A 19,007-nucleotide genomic window follows, 5' to 3' on the forward strand; every position below is an offset into this window, starting at 1 on the left:
AGCTACAGTTATAGTAACTATTAAATATACCTGCAGGAGACAAGGCTTATGGTCTTTGCCTGTTTTTCCTTATTCTTTAATCAACTCATGTGGCAGCCTTGAAGATGCTCCCAAAATGGCTTCAGGGCTGCCACAGAGCTTCTTTGGGTCTGTTACTTAGAACCCTGACACCATACATGTTCTTCTCTTTGTATCCATTGCATGGACTTCCTTGAAATCAAGTCCGGGAGTGTGCCTGTTTGCTTCCAAGGCTGGAATTAGGGGTGGAAGCTGTTGATCTAAAGTCAGTTCTTCTCATATATACTTGATTTCTGGAATGAGATTTGTTTTATAACTTAATAGCGCTAGAAATGGATCTTCATGTGTTTTAAAAATCACTCTATTTGAAGTTGCTATTTCAAAGCTGGAAGAAAAGACTTCTGACATCTCGGTGATACCTACTCCAAATCTGTCTGTCTGTCTATCCACACACACGCACAACATTTCAGAACTGTTCAAACATCTTTGCAATAAAGTCTTTCTGAAACCATAAAATTTTTCTGGAACCATGAATATTTTGGAAGAATATGCTACTGAATTCAGCTTACCTTTAGGATCTTAAAGAAATGCTCTCCCATTTCCATAGTTGCTAGTATCACAATATCCCCCTTGTCATTGAAGAATGACAGCAGTGGAATTACATTTCTTTTAAAAAATTGTTTTCAGTTTCTTAGTATCTGGCTTCACTCCATCTTAATCAAGCAATGAAAATCACTTTTCTTGGTAAGTGAATATGGATATCAGTTTGTCGGTTTAATGATAGTTTCAATTCTATCTCTCCTAATTCTGCTTTTTCTCTGGGGAATAGTAGAATTGTTATCATGCAGAAAAAATAGCTTTTCCCTTAAACACAGTGTTTGCTAGAGGAATGTTCAAGATTCATATTTCTTTTCATGTCCCTCTGGAGAGTTCTTCCACATAGTATACGCAATTTACTGTGGTAGATGCCTCCTGGTACAGAAGCATACACAGAGATAGTCCTCAACTTAAAAACACAACTTTCTGTTGCTAAGGGAGACATTTGTTAAGTGAGTTTTGCCCCATTTTACAACCTTTCGTGCCACAGTTGTTATGTGAATCAATGCAGTTGTTAAATTAGTAACATGGTTAAGTCACTTTTTTCAGTGCTATTGTAACTTTGAATGGTCACTAAATGAACTGTTGTAAGTCAAGGACTCCTTGTACTTCAAATTCATTTTCCCTGCCTCTCCTATATTCAATAAAAATATAATATTTTAAAATTTTGCTTGGTTTCTGATAACTTACGGTACTTTAAAAAAACCCCAATGTATACTGTTTTTTAAAAAGTAATGTGTTTTCTTTCAGTAGGATTTCCTCATTTCCTCACTATCCAATAGATCTGGTATATAATCATACTCATATTTAAGTGCCCAGCAGAGTCCATTTTGCTCAGCTCAAGATCAGTTACAATTGAGTCTGGTTATAAAATATGTCACACAAGTTAAATCTCATTGCCCAAGACCTGCAAGAGGGGGTCTTATTTTGAATATTTTGTCAGAGTGTATTGTTATTCCCAAAATGAAATGCTTATAGAGATCTCTTTTTCTTTTCAACTTGACAACATGACAGAACTTGTAGTGATTTTTTTAAAAAATCAGTAGATTTTGCAAGATATTTTGTTCTGTGTCCCTTCCCCACAGAACATTAATCTCTAGCCCTTCAGGTATGCTGGTAAAGTTACCTGGCTGGTTTTTGCTCTTTTCCACTCCATTCGTTTAATTAATGAATTTTAATGAACCACCCACTTCCCTGCCAGGGTAAGACCATGATGCTGAACTTACTTCTTTGATACAGGAATACAGTTCTACCTATTACACATATATACTGGAGCTCAAACTGAAATTCTAAAATGCTTGAAATAGTTTAAAATATGGTGGTTTGTCTTTGCTTAACTAGGAAAAAGGCACACATATGATTCCTTAATTAAACTAGTGAAGAATCCACACCATGAAAATAAAATAAAATCAATTGAAGAAAAATACTCACAAATGTTCCAGTTATTTATTTAAAATGTCAAAGACCCATTTCAGCTTTTAGATATTGCAATCCACAAATATATAATGTCATATGAAAGCTGATTTCTGAAAATATTTTCAGCTTTTTAAAATGTAAATATGTACATTCTAACAATGGTTGCTACTTCGGCATCTAAACTGAACAATGCTATGTCCACCAATAGATGGAAGTAGCCAAAAATAAATGGCAGCAATTAAATAAATATTCATTTTTGAATCAATTCTGTACTGTTTAGAAAATAGATACAATTAAAAAATACATGTTTAGGCCATAGTGACTGAGGTTACTACAAATTTGGAAAAGACAACTTCAAACATTTCTTTCTCTAAACCAGAGTGGAATTGAACAGACTTTAGTAAGAATTTCAAACCTCGAACAGACATTTAGCAGTGGTTCCCAATCTTTTCTATTCTCCACATCCCTAGGAAATATTTCATTAATGTTTGAACTCCCACCCAACAAGACAGACACAGACTTCAGAGGATAGTTAGTGAGCTGCTCCGAGTCCTCGTAGAGGGGCGGCATACAAATCTAATAAATTATTATTATTAGTCATTACAGTTAGAACTGCAGAAAAAAACAATTGCTACCAACTTGCCTTCCACTGAGAACCTGTATAGTGCATGAGACAAATAGAGGGCTGTAAAAATATTTACAGACCCCTTGCATCCTGGACATAAACCGTTTCAACTCCTACCCTCAAAATGAGCACTGCACACCAGAACAACTAGACACAAGAACAGTTTTCCCCCGAACACCATCATTAATAATTCCCTCAACACTGTCAAACTATTTACTAAGTCTGCACTATTATTAATCTTCTCATTGTTCCCATCACCCATCTCCTCCCACTAATGACTGTATGACTGTAACTTGTGGATTAGATTAGATTAGATTTATTGGATTTATATGCCGCCCCTCTCCGCAAACTCAGGGCGGCTCACAACAATAATAAAAACAGTACATAGTAACAAATTCCCACCAATCTAATTACAATTTTAAATTAAAAAATTCATAAAACAATCCCAATATACATAAAAAACAGGCACACAGTCAATCAATCAAATGGCAAAACAACATGGGCAAGGGGGAGATGTTTTAGTTCCCCCATGCTTGACGACAGAGGTGGGTTTTAAGGAGTTTACGAAAGGCAGGGAGGGTGGGGGCAATCCTAATCTCAGGGGGGAGCAGGTTCCAGATGGTCGGAGCCTCCACAGAGAAGGCTCTTCCCCTGGGTCCCGCCAGACGACATTGTTTAGTCGACGGGACCCGAAGGAGGCCGACTCTGTGGGACCTAACCGGTCGCTGGGATTCGTGCGGCAGGAGGCGGTCCCGAAGATATTCTGGTCCGGTGCCATGAAGGGCTTGTATCCATATGATTTACATTGACTGGTTCCTAATATAATTTGATTGCTTCTTTGTACTCAAATTAACATTAAGTGTTGTACCTTATGATTCTTGACAAATGTGTCTTTTCTTTTATGTACACTGAGACAATATTCACCAAGACAAATTCCTCGTGTGTCCATCACACTTGGCCAATAAAAAAATTCTATTCTATTCTATTCTATTCTGTTCTGTTCTATTCAATAAATTGTGAATTGTGATTCATCACTAAGGACACAAGGTACTCTTTGTCTTAAGTTCCATCTCATAAGGGACACAAACAATCTTTGTTGTACCCCAGAAAATTCCATCCTCTACCTAGTGAGGGTACAAGCACCCTTGTTGGGAACCCCTAATAGGATACCTGCCCACCATACTAGCAGTACAAATTCTATGGCCTTCTCAACTTCGTTCTTGATATTCCCACCCAATTTTAAAGCTTGCTTATTTCTATATCAACCTTATTACAGTGTGTGGGGGGGTATAGTATAGTATAGTATAGTATAGTAGCGTAGCATAGCGTAGTGTATCGTAGCGTAGCGTATAGTAAATGTGGAGCTTCACATAAAAAAGAATAACAAGTCACAATAATTTAGAGAGAATAAAGAGCAAGTAGAAAATTATATAGCTCAAGGGTAGACAAATATAAGGCAAACCATCTTCTCAGTCGACCAGAGGCTCATAAGCCAATTATTTCAGGTGTTATTCTTTGAAAAAAATGCATTGTTAGGAGTTTTAATGGAGATGAGAAGTTCTGGATGATTCTCACAGAAAGCTAAAAGCTACACAATTTGGGAGATGGATATATTGTTCAAACATTGCAAATAGCTTATTCTGGTGAATACAAAACAATTAAAAAGAAAATCAAACATTTGAGGAGAGGACATTTTAAAAGAGAAATAAAGTTCTCCCAATAGTATTCTGATAAAATACACATAAAACAAAGGTGCAATTAATATATTATTGGTATATACTGCATACTTCCATATTGCTGCATACTTCCAAGCAGGCATTGGATTGCAATTACCCTGTATTTTCCAATATTAATGGGGCTTCTGGGGATGCAATTTAATTTAAGGCACATCACCTTATTTTTTTAAATGAAAAGTCTTTTTAAAATGGAAAAGTATCCACTGGGCATCAGAGAAACTGTTCACAGCAGTCAGATTGGGCTCCCTTTTCCTAAAGTGTTAACATGAAACCTGTTTTGCTGCATGCAACCCAGTTTGAATACTGTAAACCTCAAGGGAAAAAATGACAGAAATCTATTTAATAAGATGTATTGGGGAAAAATAACAGTGCCAAAATTTTGGTAAGTAATCTACCTTCAAATGAGAAACAAATTAGGGTATGAAAGTTTTCTCCTACTCTTTTGATATTAATTCCTCTCTTTTGTGATAGAAGGGCAGACTGAATTTGTTGATTGTTTTGAGAATGGTTACCAGATTTTAAATTGATTAAAGAACCAGCTATTATATTAACCCTAAAACTATTGTCTTTTCTGAATTTTATTTTCTTGAAGACGGATGTTGTATATCAGTGCAAAAAAGTCCCAATCCAATGGCATGTGGAAATAGTGGAATCCCCATGGGGATGTACACATATTTAAGAGATTCAAAAGGCCTGAAACAAACTTGTGAGGAAACTATTTTCTTTTTGCCTAGAATCATCCATATGCAGTCCTTAATTATTAAAAACAAAAACTAGAAGATAAGAAGTACAACAAATGCTCCTGAATTCAGGGTCAAGGAGGAGGGTCTCCTCTGCTGTTGCTCCTTCCTGAATTCAGGGTCAAGGAGGAGGGTCTCCTCTGCTGTTGCTCCTGCCTCCTGCAACATCTTGCTCCCCTCTAATGTGAGGTTGGCCCCAGTCCTATCCTTGCATAAGAGCTTAAAGATCTGGCTCTGCCAGGTGACCTTGAGCCCCAAAGGGGGGAAAATACACTGGGGGTGATTAATTAACAGCAGATTCTACCTCCCCAATTCCACCTCCTTGCCCATCCCACATGTCTTTAGATTTTAAATTTTGGCTTTAATTTATTTATGATTTAATGTAAATATATTTTTATGAATGTATTCCACTCAGAGGCACCTTATGATAAGATTGTGCCCGATAAATTTTATAAATAAATAAATACATTTGAATCCTTTGGCCAATTCATCCCATGCATTTATAGCTCTTTGGGTATTCTAAAAATCAACCTTCCGAACCAGAATATGCTGTTCGCCTTCACAAGCCAAAGCCAAATTCACTTACATGCAAATACAAATAAACCAAATTTACTTACATATTGCCATGGGCAAGAATGATGTGCTGAGATACTCTATGATATCTTTGTGCAGAAACGGTGGAAATGTAGCTAAAGTAGATATCATTGTGTACGGCAAAGTACTCAAGATGTCATCATTGAGAAAAGGTAACAAACATGTAGTAGTATAAAAAATGGACTGTCCAAGATCTGTCAGAGGCACAAAGAACAACCAATATGAATACACAATGGCAATTACTGTGTGAAGGTTTTTTTTCCTATTTTATGTCCTTATTAGTTAAACAGGTTTAGCAGAAGAGGTAAAAGGATTGAAATGGGAAGGAAGATGATGGCGGGAAAACTAGAGTTGAAACATATTGTTCAATCGTCTACACTGCCTGGTCTATCATTACTTACTAAAAAGGAAAAAAAGTGGAAATTATTTAACCACCTATGAAACAACCTCTAAGTACATTGGTAGAAGGTACAATAAGTGGCAGGAAATTAGAATTTATGCCCCAAAGTAGCCTAAAACCAAAATTAACACCCCCACCAATGAACAGGAAAATTCTTGTGAAACTTTTTATCATCACTTCATGCACTGTTATCCTTGCACTTTCAAAAACTGATAAGAAACAACTCATATCCAGAAGATCCTTGGATTGTCTCTGAAAACTGATAATGGGATCCATCTTTCTTATATGGAACTCCTGGTACTTAATGATATTTCCTGCTAACTCATTGAATAACACTGTCTGCAAAATTGAAGGTTGCAACAGTGTTCCCTCTATTTTTGGGGGGGGGGGCAGAAAAGTATAGTGTCTGAGCGGCAGTCCCTTTGGGACTGGGCGGCACATAAATAAATGAATGAATGAATGAATGAATGAATGAATGAACGAACAAACAAACAAACAAACAAACAAACAAACAAACAAATAAAAAACCCACCCTGTTTTGCCTCAGAGAATTTCAAAATAAAATACTGTACTGTGTGTCTATAACAGTGAGCTCATAATAGGGCAACTCTATCAATATCAAAATGCCACTTGAATAGTTGAGCTAGTTTCAAACTAGATTTTGATTTTCTTTCTCTCTTCCTTACTCCCATTCTTTTTCTTTCTCTTTTCCTTCCTCTCTTTTTTCTATCTGTTTCTCTCTCTTCCTCTCTTCCACTCTCTCTCCTTCCATCTCACTCTTTCCTTCTCGGCTTCTGGGCAGGTTTGGAAAACTCTGAGTTGATGATGATTTTTAAGTGAGCGATTGCTCACTGCTCAGCTTAGAGGGAACTATGGGTTGCAACATTAAACGGTAAATGACCAAATATTCAGATACTAGTAGCAATACTACACCTGAAGTATCTATGATTGATTTTAATCATAGTTGATCCAATTAAAATTAGTAGATCATGAACCTATTTAGTGTTGGCTGCAATACAGCCACGTTTTACAATATTGTAATATCTAATATTTTAGTCCGTGAGATTTCTGGACATGCAGCTAAATATGATCCTAATATTTCAAAATGGGTTTTAGTTCAGTTATAGCACTTGTGCCAATTACCACAAAAATCTTTGTTTCCTTATGTCCCCAGTAAACAAGACAATAAATTTACACTGAAAACAATTAATATACTGCTATGCTTCGGTCACACATTGATCTGATGAATCATATACTGTATATACATTACATATATATACACTTTTCACACAAAAGAAATAATGACAAAAAATACATGGATAGCACTGCAGCTTCAAAGTTTACAAATATTGCTATATATACTGCATACATACAGGAATTAATATTGTGTGTGTGTGTTTGTGTGTGTGTGTGTGTGTGTGTGTGTATTAATTTCAGGCTGTTTATTTTTTATTCCAGGTGCAGATATGGAAACCCTGGAGCTTCCAGGTTATTTCTTTAATATTTTTGTCAATCTATTCAGTCTCTTGAATTATTATTACCAAAAATCAGTTACATAATTTCTTACCTTATTTAGACAAAATATTAATGTAAAATCCAAACATACGGCTTATAAAAAGAAATCCTGACAAGCCATTGCTGAATTCAATATATAAAAGACTGTGTGTGCATGTGCAATTACATACTCATGCACACACATTTTTATCTGTGGCAATTAAAAATGACTTAAGTTTTACAAAGTAATATTAAGCCAATCTTCCCCTCCTAGACTTTATTTGGATTACAAAAAACAAAATCCATAATAAGAGGTAGTATGGTTAATAGGCTGTAGACTGGGGAAATGGCCACTTTAGTCCATATACATCTGAAGGCATCTGATTTGGAGATATTTTGAAATATAGCAATAGCACTTAGTCTTATATACCATTTCACAGTGCCTGACTCTCTAAGTAGTTTACAGAGTCAGCATATTGCCCCCAATAATCTGGGTCCTCATTTTACCCATCTTGGAAGGATGAGTCAACCTTGAGCTTGGTGAGCTTTGAACTGGTGAACTACAACCAGCAGTCAGCAGAAGCAGCTTGCAGTACTGCACTCTAACCACTGCACCACCAAATATGCCTGAACATGCCTACAATTTTTATGAATCGTGTTGAGTATAAGAAGAATTCACTCACCATGCTGGCCATGTTGTAGCAAAGGAACTAGATCCAGCAGAGTCACCAATGTCACGTATAGTCCTTGATAGTCCAATGATGGGTAGTCAGATAACTGAGCATCCCGACTTTGCTGGCCTCGTTCAGTAGGAGCATCTCGCAGGACGCTGTAAAGGAGGGAGCGAGTAACAGTAGGGTTGATGGAACTGACCTGTGGTCTTAGAGATGGGGTGAGTGGGAATGGCACAGGAAAAAGACACATGGTCATGGGCACTGTCAAATTGGAGGCATCTTGATTCTCCTTCTTCCCTGTGCGGGACAAAATGCTGTTGGGGGGACAAAGAAAAAAAAGAGACAACAAAGACACAAAGAACAGCACATTACATTGAAATGACACTATAAAACAAATAATAAAACTCCAGATACATCCCACATGAGATGCAGTCTCTACCAATACTAAGGCATCTTGAAAAATCTAGCAACCATTTACTTCCATGCTTAGGAGAAATACAGTTCAAAAATTACTACAAGTGGGGAAATTTCCATTGCATCTCATGTGTTATCTGGTTCATAAGGAGCAAAAATATAAAAATGCATGTTTCAGTGGCACACCTATGTTTTACAGTTCTACGGAATTGGATGTGATTTGTTAAAGAAAACAAAAGCTACAGCAGCACGATGTTAATTGTTTGCATTGTTGACCTTTTATCAAATAAATATTGAGATAAATTTTGAAACTCATGATTGGAAAACCAAAGATAAAATACTTGCAAAAGATAGGTGTGACACTTACAGAAACATGTTTTAGCAAAAAATAAACATGTGTGTTTGTTAAGAGAACCTTAAAAATCACATGTTTATTGCATTAAAATAATGTCTGTATGTAATACATGATACTGTTTCATGACAGTCTTTCAGTATCATCTGAGATAATGAGATTTCAACAGGCACATGGATTTAGAAATAATATATATTTCTAAAATGTTAGCTAAACTACATTAGGTAAGCTTTAAAATAATATATAATTGATGGGCTGCAGCATATGTTTGTGAGCTAATGAGAATGATAATTTGTGTCTGCTTTTAATTGGGGGCAGGAAGGAAACATAATGCTGTTCTATATTGTGGTTATTTTCTAAGGACTAAGCAAGCATTATCAGTTATATATAACTGCATAGCAGAAAAGGTGTTAGCATTCATTGTTTTGCTACTTACATTATTTAATGAATTTACAAACTAAAGGAAAAATAATTTAGAATGAAAGAAAAGCTTCATGGGAAGCAAAAAATAGACTGCTGCATCTTCTGAAAATCCTCATAATCAAATTATGCTATTTTTTAAAAAAACAACTGTTTTAAAACTGCTGCTAAGTAAGCAAACTAAAAGGCCATAATCTAGCTAGTAAAGCGCTTTATAATCTGAGACTTGCAAAAAGAGTATAACAACAATCAGAAAGTAGTCTAACTGGGCACCAAATAAGTAAGTTTAGCATTATTATCTTAAGCACACCCTGACTCCTACTGAAATCAGAAAAGCTACTTTATTATAAAATTATTTGTGAGGGTGAAGTTTCATTTCGCGTGGGCTTGTTTGTGAATGTACTGTTACCAGATAGGTAAAATTTTCAGTGGAGTTTAAGGGGATGGATTCCTTAAATTGCATTGAAGATGTTACCTAGCCTGGTAATGAAATGTTTGAAAAACGAACCTTCACACTTGTCCTACACCCGAGCTACAGATATTTGCCATTCTTGCAAAAATGATTTGTGTTAGAGAATTAAGTTATAAAAAGTGTATTTACATTACACCAAATTACAAATCCATTAATCTTTGTGTGATGAAAGAGAAACTATTTGAAAAATCACTTATCATTGTGACTATGGTTAATTTTCTACATACTGCAGAAATTAACTTTCCACTGATGGTTATTGAGAAGAGTGTAGAAAAACATCTTAATATTTTTTAAAGTCCTTCTTTTATTAGACTCAACTATTTGATTATTCAGAAGCAAAAATTCCCAAATGATATCTTCAAAGATAGCAGGGGGAAAGTAACAGATAGCTCTAGGACAAAGACAGCATATTATGGCGCTGCAGTCTATAAATGTACAAGTGTGTTCAAGTGTGCCCTTTTTTTTTCATCCAGTGTACAAAGCTACTTTCCCCAGTTTGGTACCCTTAAGCTTAGTTAGCATTACAATACACAGAATTCTCAATTTGTCATTTGCTGAGAATTCGGGGGCCCACATAATTGATATGCACCAAACTGTGGGGAACTGCTGTAGAGAATGGACCCAGTCCCAAAGCTTTAACTTGTGTAGCTGGAGAATACTAAGATATTTAAATTCTAAAATATTTATTGTGCCTTGTATAACAGTTCATCTAAATTGATTTCTAGTTAACTATTATCCAGTTGCCATGAAAGTTATTAATAAAATAAAACCAAAAAATCATCTAAATGCAACATATCCAAAAATTACCCTAGTAGCAATGCTAAATTGTAATAAACAGAAATGTAGGGATAAAAGATACTGATTTTTATTACATTAGACCAGTAGCTTGTCTACCTTAATCGTAATAAAAGCCCAAAGGAGGGAGAGTTTTTTAATTGATCACCTGTGCTGTATCTTTCTACTTGCTTTCTTATTAGTTTTCATTCTGATTTTCACTAAATTATTCACTTTATTTGGCAGCAATAATTAAATCATATTGAGCTTTAGTTTTCATATGTATTTGTGCACTCAATGCCAATTTTTGACTCAAGGTTGTCCTCTTCAATATGGAACTGTTGTGTCCAGAGACTACATATCCCATCATGCAGTAATCCACCCTCATCCAGTCTGTTTCCTAAAAGTGTAATGACTTTTATTATTGAAATATCTCAGTGATAAAAACTATGTTTTGATTTGTTTCCCACAATTCTTCTTCTCATATATTCTCTAAGGATAAGAGAACATAAAGTTCAGGTCAAAAGCTTTTCTAGGTCAATATTTTTTCCACAACAAAACATGTGCCAAATAAAAGTCCCATAGCAAAATATGAGGGCAATATCATGCTTTTATTCATGTTCTTTAAAAAAAAATATGCAGAGGCATATGAAGTCTGTGCTGCTATAAAGCCATTCTGACCAATAAGCACTCACATCATATCTTGTTCCGTTTACATCTGTGTTTACCAACACAACATTTTGTATGATAAAGGGAACAAACAATTCTCCTGACCCTTCTTCAAACTCTCTCCTTTCTTTCCCTTTTCACTAATGTTGTTAGCAATAATGTTAGTGGATTTGCAAGACACTTTCTGTCTTTTGCTTGTTTCCAAATAAGAAACAAGAATAAATGCTTTTTATATATGGAAGAAGCCTTTCGGTTTTTGGACAGTCAAATCTACAAGACACTCTGCTTCTTCATCCCCTTCTGTTGTTTTTCAAAACTAGTCTTTCCTTCATATGAATATTAATGCAGAGTTAACCACAATCTAATAAATCTCATCAGATAAATTGTTTAGAAGGTATTAACAATACAGACTAGTTTCCATTCATGGCTGAAAAGCTTCCCTCCATTCCAGAAGGACTGAGATTTGAAGGAGATTTTGCTGATATAAGTGGAAGAGGCATATCTGAGTGGCTTTTCCTCCTTCTGGTATTCCTACATGCTGACTTCCATATATAGAGCAGCTTTTTATGAAGATGAAAAATTTGGAATCTCATGCATTTCCTCCAGCAGAAGCATTCCAAAATTAAACTTCCACTTACGGGGCTACTGGATCCACCTGGCTGTGTCATTTGTATCTTCAGATACGGCTAGGGTATTGCTCAGAAAGTTTAAAGACAAAAATCAGTTTTAAGTTTCCCTAAAAGTAATTATTTAATTATCAATAAGGGTTTTGTTTAATACAGACATATTGGGACTACTAATACAGACATATTGGGACTACTATTCCCATGCCAAATAGGAACGCTCAACATATCTGGAGAATGTCAAACTGGGAACTGCTGTTTTAATAGTTGCATGTAGGGCAGTTCCATGTAAAGGACAACTACATAAATGAGGCAACAGTTTCAATCGCTGATTCTCTATCAGTTATTAAGATTTCCAATACAATGGCTAGACTTATTCTCTTGCTATTCTAAATTCTGATGGTACAATAGGGGTGAAATTCAGTAGATTCTGACATGTCCTGGAGAACTGGCATTGGAAATTTTGAGTAGTTTGAAGAACCAGTAGCAGGCATTTTGAGCAGTTTGGAGAACTGGCAAATACCACCTCTGGCTGGCCCCAGAGTGGGGTGGGAATGAAGATTTTGCAGTGTCCTTCCCCTGCCATGCCCATCAAGCCTTACCCACAGAACCAGTAAGGGGGGGAAATTGAATTTCACCCCTGTGGTAAAGCCTTTTATCTCCTTAGCCAAAAGAGTGTTGCACTGCATGTTGGGATTTGTCATATACTTGGTTTTCACATTTCCACAAACAACTTTTATGTAAATAATGCTTCACTGTGAATGAGGAGGTGTATAAAGCACTTCTTTGGAACTGAATTGTTGTTTGCAACCTCATAGGATTGTATTAGAAGATGATCTTGTTTCTGTATGCTACAGATACAAATATACTCTTTCTCTAGGTTTGCCAGGAAAGCAAAGGTGCTGTCCACGTACATGCAACATTTCAGAATTTCAGTATAAAAGAGTTGGAATGGACCTTAGCTGTCTTCTAGACTAACCCCTTGTTAGGGTGTGTCAAATTTTTCAACATTCAATTTCCATTAGGGCTGTTCAAAAGTTGTGACATGTCTTGGGAATTATAAAGGTATTTTGGTTACTTTAATATAATTTAGATGTGCTTGGTAAGTAACTATATAAATATCATAACTTTTTAACATTTTGTTTATGCAACCCCCAGGAGCCGATACCAAGGCAGCGACATGCACTTTTCAAGGTACAGCTGCTGTAAGTTATTTAAAAAGAGGTGACTTATATCTGCTCTTATATATTGCAAAGCATCTTTTTAAAGATGCACAGCTCTAACATAAAGAATTCTCAATGTGCTCAAAAATTTCAGTCACAAAAGGACATTTGAGTGTAAAAACTGTACACAATTATGCCTTTCCAAAGATGTTCCTACCGGATGTAGTTAGGATATTGAAAGTGGCAGGAAGATGACAAGCAACAGGGAGAGAACAGAATTGCTTAACTGAATTTTTTGCGTCTGTCTTTACACAAAAGGAAAAACTAATCCAACCTATCAAAAACAGTACTATAAAAAACAGATTAATAATACAATTTAAAATAGGGAAGAAAATGGTAAGGGAACACCTGTCTACCCTAGGTGAGTTCAAAGCACAAGAACCAGATGGATTATACCCCAAGATTCTGAAGGAACTGGCATGCATGATCTCAGAACCACTAAACTATATCTTTCAAAGATTCTGAAGCACCAAAGAACTAAAAGAGGACTGGAAAAGAGCTGAAGTACTTCCCATCTTCAAAAAAGGGGGGAAATAGATCCAGGAAACTATCGGCCAGATTTCTCTCAATACTTGGGAAAATTCTGGAAAAGATAATCAACCAAAGAATCTGTGAATATCTAAATGCAAACAAAGTCATAACCAAAAGCCAACATGAGTTTGTTAAAAACAAATCATGCCAGACAAATTGTATTACATTCTTTGACAAAGTGACAAAATTAGTGGACCATAGAAATGCTGTAGATATAACTACTTAGATTTCAGTAAAGCATTTGATAAAGTAGACCACAACCTACTACTTGATAAGACAGACAAACGTGGGTTAGACAGCATCACAATCAGATGGATTTGTAACTGGCTGCCCAACTGTACTCAACATTTAGTCCTCAACCAAACTGCATCTACATGGAGGAAGGTATCAAGTGGAGTATCCAAGGCTCTGTTTTAGACCCAGTATTCTTTAACATCTTCATCAATGATTTGGATGAAGGGATAGATAAGGACCTAATCAAATTTGTAGATTAACGAAGCTGTCAGGAACACTCCAGAAGATAGGCTTAAGATACAGAAGGATCTTGACAGACCTGAACACTGGATGCTATCTAACAAAATGAAATGCAAAGGTGGAAAAAAGTAAGTTTCTACATTTAGGCAAGAAAAACCAAATGCACAGGTATAGCATAGATGGTACCTGGCTCAATAACTGTGAGAGAGATTTGGAGTCCAAGTGGACAATCACTTTAATATGAGCCAGCAGTGTGCTGCAGCTGTCAAAATAGCCAACACAGTTCTAGGCTGCATTAACAGAGGAATATAATCAAGATCACGTGAAGTGTTAATACCACTTTATGAAGCTTTAGGAAAGCCATACTTGAAATACTGTATCTAGTTTTGGTTGTCACAATGTAAGAAAGATGTTGAGACTCTGGAAAGAGTGCAGAGAAGAACAACAAAGATGATTAGGGGACTGGCAGCTAAAACATATAAAGTTGCTGTCTTAATGGAAAGAAGGATTAGGAGTGGCATGATAGCAATGTTCCAATATCTCAGAGGTTGCCACAAAGAAGAGGGAATTTTCCACAGCATCTGAGGGTAGGACAAGAAGCAATGGGTGAAAATTAATCAAGGAGAGAAGCAACTTAGTACTAAGGAGAAATTTCCTTACTGTTAATCAATGGAACAACTTGCCTCCAGAAGTTGTGAATGCTCCAACACTTGAAGTTTTAAATAAGTGATTGGACAGCCATTGTCTGAAATGGTACAGGGTTTCCTGCCTAAGCAGGGTGTTGATTATAAGACATCCAAGATCTCTTCCAACTCTGTTATTCTATTCTATTATTCTATTATTTCATTCCATTCCAGTTTACATTTCTCTAGGATCATATGGAGAGGGAACAAAAAAAGGAAAGGGCTTTTGTATATTTAATGGCACCTGTGTAAGAGAGTGGGAACAGTTTCCTTTGCTTCTGTGTAACTGTGATTCTTCTAGCCTATCTTATCTTCACTTTTGTATTTGGGCATCCTAAAGTGAAAACTGTAAGTCACTATCACCATTTCAAAAATAATTTCTGAAGTTCAAATTGCATTTATCAACTCTTTCGGACACACTGTCATTTTCAAACAAAACAAAACTGAATAATCTGACTGTGTATGCAGACGCTTTTAAAAGGTTATTTAGACCCTGACTTGTTTTTGAATAACAGAAATCTACTAATAGAAATGTCAACCTATTAAGAACTTATTTTTATGAGGTAAATTATTACATTTTTATAATTTTTATAATCACAGTGGAAACTTGGGATAAAACAGGTTGGAAATGAACAATGCATGAAAATTAAATTCATGCTTAAATGCAGAGAAATGCTTTTGGCCAAAAACTTAAGGAGGAGCTCAATGAATCAATGTATTATGCGCTGTGCATGGTGATTGTTTTATGTGATGTTTTGTTTGTCAAAAAATTCAATGCAATTTCTTTCCATTTTCCCATCTTTCCAATTAAAACCAGCATAGCCCAATTCCCCTCCCCAAATTTGATACCCTCTCAAGATGTCTGTAAATCAAGGGTCATGTTTTTATCCTTGGGGTGACTAAAAAGAAAGATACTTTAGGAGCAAATTGAAATGCAACCCAGATCGTCCTTAATGAAAGTCAACAAAATATATTGGTTCCATTCAATCTTCATTTATAAAATAATTGAGTAAACTATGGCAAAACAGTTTGATTTTTCAGTGTGCCACTTTTTGTATGAAACAATTTTTGTGGCAGCTGCAGATATAGCTGGGCTCTGCAGCTGCAGATATAGCTGGGCTCCAGGTCTTGCATTCCATTGTTTTGGGATGATAAAGATCAAGAACACCTGGAGAAACACAGCTTTCCTACCTCTAGACTAGATCTAAGGTAACTACAAGAATTTTGACAATGTTGTAGAGATTATGAAAGATACCCTTGATGGAGATATTGTATGCAGAAACCTTTACGTAGACAAGGGACCCTTCATATTTCTATTAAAGTCATCCTCCATAATCTCTACCCATTTCCACAACACACAGAACTCTGCAACATACTTGTAAAGACTAGCAGCCAAATAAGGGCTCAGTGAAATGGTGTGCGTGTGTGTGTACATATAAACATTATAGTATACATATAAACACTCACACTCACACATATATAAAAGGAATTTCTGGATTGAACTTTAGTTTTTATTTAATTTACAATATAAAGAATTTACTTTGCTGAATAGAGAATTCTCTCTATATATAGTTGCATTAGCTCCCTTATTCTTCAGGCCTAAGATTATTTTAGCTTTTTTCTGAGACTTCAAGGTGGCTTTAGCCAACCACATCTGAAGATCACTCAATTGATCATGACTGTTCTGAAGTCATAATGAGCAACAGGATTTTGGTTTAAACTCATTTGAGCACATGGGAAGTTAAGATACATTCAGCTAATAGAGCAACATCTATTTTCATATTATGCTGGTGGCATTGAATTCTTTACAGAAAATGTCTTCCTATATGACTACAAGTTTTGATGGAGAGAGGTTGACATTGCTAAGAACTGAACTGTGTGTTCTTCTCATCTGTCCCATTACTATTCATATTAACGTTTATCATATACGAAAGAAATATATATATTTAAGAGTGGCTATGTTAATGCAGTGTTTGCTACCTATTCCTTAAGAAAACTAATCTATTAGAAATTAGTTTTAAGAAAACTAATTTAATATGCTGTATATTCTTTAGAAGTTCTAAGTGGACTATGCTGTGCAGCCATGCAATCTAAAGAAAGGATACACATGGTTTTAGAACTTTTAAGTGCTAGGTTTGCATATTTCAGGGATGAAATCCAAATATTTCATTGTTCTAACTATCCTATGAAGTGAGTGGGGCTGAGAGATTCTATTAACCCATATTACCCAAAACACTGCAATGTCTAATGAGAATTTGGATCTCATCTCTTCTCAGTCCACCACATTCTACTTCTCATCGTTACTACTATACATTGGCTCCTGAAGGAAAATTGAGGTTTAAAGGGAAAAATATGTCTAAGATCAGAAAAAGAATTGCAGTAAGTTTGGTTAGAGTTCTGATCAAATATTAAGAGATACTATGAGTGTTTGGTAATGTAGCCATTCAGATAAGTATGGATCTTCCTTCCATAAAATGTTTTACAAAATCTTAGCAACAGTTTTGAAGCATTATTTTCCAGAGGGTCGTGGTTGAGTAATCAACCATGCAGTCCTATTATTCTATCTTATTTCTAATTTCCAAAGTAATTTTTTAGCTAAGACAATATTAGGAAATTGGAAGAGGCCAGTGGCAAACCATTTCTAAAACTCGCTATCTGGATGCAGCCAAAAAATCACCAGATCAAGCTTGGCTCAAAGAACAGTTTGGGGTTATTTAGATTTCTATTCCTAAACTTTAGCTCCATCTAAAATATGCTTATGAAAAATGATTACTATACGATTACTATACGATACATGCGTGTTAATATTAGCTTCCGCATTGAACTATTTAGAATAGCCGAATTCATTTTGATTTTGCCATAAATTCATGAGTACTGAGTAAATGGAGAGACCATTGGTTTACTAATTGCTTTAAAAAGTCTAACATTTTCCTCTACTTTTATCAACAGTATGATCTGCATCAATCAGCTGGAAAATCTTGTCACAAATAGTTGCCTATAATTTCAATAAATCAAGTTGCTATTAAAAGCCTGGGGTAAATATATGCGGGGTGAAGTCTGACATTTCAAAGATAACATCATTACTGAGGAGAAGATAATTTGATGACAAGGATTATCTGCACTGGAGAATCTTCGTAGTAAAATTCCTGCTTTATAGCTATGCAGCAAACAAGCTTTTTACTAATTTTATTGACTGCAGATGGGATTAAACCAAATCCTGAATGCAGGACAAACTTGAGACAGAGTCCAAATTTTAATTTCATTATCAAAAGTATCTAGAATAACTGAGACTACTATAAAATCTTATAAAGATTACTGCTTTTCATAATATTTTCAGAATGAAGACTAATCAAACATTGAGGGCATTTCTAATTATAACTTACTCGCTTAGCCTTACAGGGCAATAATATAACTACTGTACTGTACATTTTCTAGTTTACAGAAGGCTATCAATTGGGTTGATAAACCTCTGGATTTTCTAAAGCTGAGTATCAGTAAAATCAACCCAAGCTTTTATTTGTGAATTTAGAATTGGATGTTGGGTAGCATGCAGTTAACCTTGGCAAGCCATGGCCCAGTCTACAGAATGTAGCAGAATAATATAATAAAAATAAAAATAAAACCAAGGTATGTAAAATAGAACAAAATGCTTCCCTTTGCATGAGAAGGTTATCTTTTCTAACTTGTTACCTTTCAGATGGATTACACCATATTTCCTAGGAGCCTATGGAGATTCTCAGTCATTGAGGTCATAGTTGTCTCAAAGGTGCCTTTTCAAGAGGCAACTGGACATTCTTGTTTTTCTTTGAACATGTTTTGCTTCTCATCAAGAAGCTTCTTGGATGAGAAGTGAAATGTGTTCAAAGAAAAAAAAGTCCAGTTGCCTCTTGAAAAAGCGCCTTTGAGACAACTATGACCTCAATGACTGAGAATCTCCATAGGCTTCTAGGAAATATGGTGTAATCCATCTGAAAGGTAACAAGTTAGAAAATGTAACCTTCTCATTCTGGGATACATTTCCCAGAATTTCCAGTTAGCATAAATATACACTAAATTTTTCTGACTTTTGTAGCCTAGC

The 19,007-nt window shown here is 35.6% G+C and overlaps 1 protein-coding gene across 15 annotated transcripts in view; it reads right to left on the reverse strand.

The window, feature by feature from the left end:
* Positions 1-19,007, reverse strand: part of UNC79 (unc-79 homolog, NALCN channel complex subunit) — a 163,360-nt gene that overhangs the window by 139,224 nt on the left and 5,129 nt on the right. For 14 of the 15 annotated variants that reach the window (XM_070753485.1, XM_070753465.1, XM_070753529.1 and 11 more), the window contains exons 3-4: positions 8,304-8,608; positions 5,750-5,920 (exon numbers count right to left, since the gene is read on the reverse strand). In XM_070753485.1, the coding sequence (XP_070609586.1) occupies positions 5,750-5,920; positions 8,304-8,608 (476 nt within the window). The remainder of the gene's footprint in view (positions 1-5,749; positions 5,921-8,303; positions 8,609-19,007) is intronic. The other variant, XM_070753573.1, reaches the window with a different exon arrangement.

Source organism: Erythrolamprus reginae, chromosome 1 (assembly GCF_031021105.1).
Source record: "Erythrolamprus reginae isolate rEryReg1 chromosome 1, rEryReg1.hap1, whole genome shotgun sequence".
Lineage (NCBI taxonomy): Eukaryota > Metazoa > Chordata > Lepidosauria > Squamata > Dipsadidae > Erythrolamprus > Erythrolamprus reginae.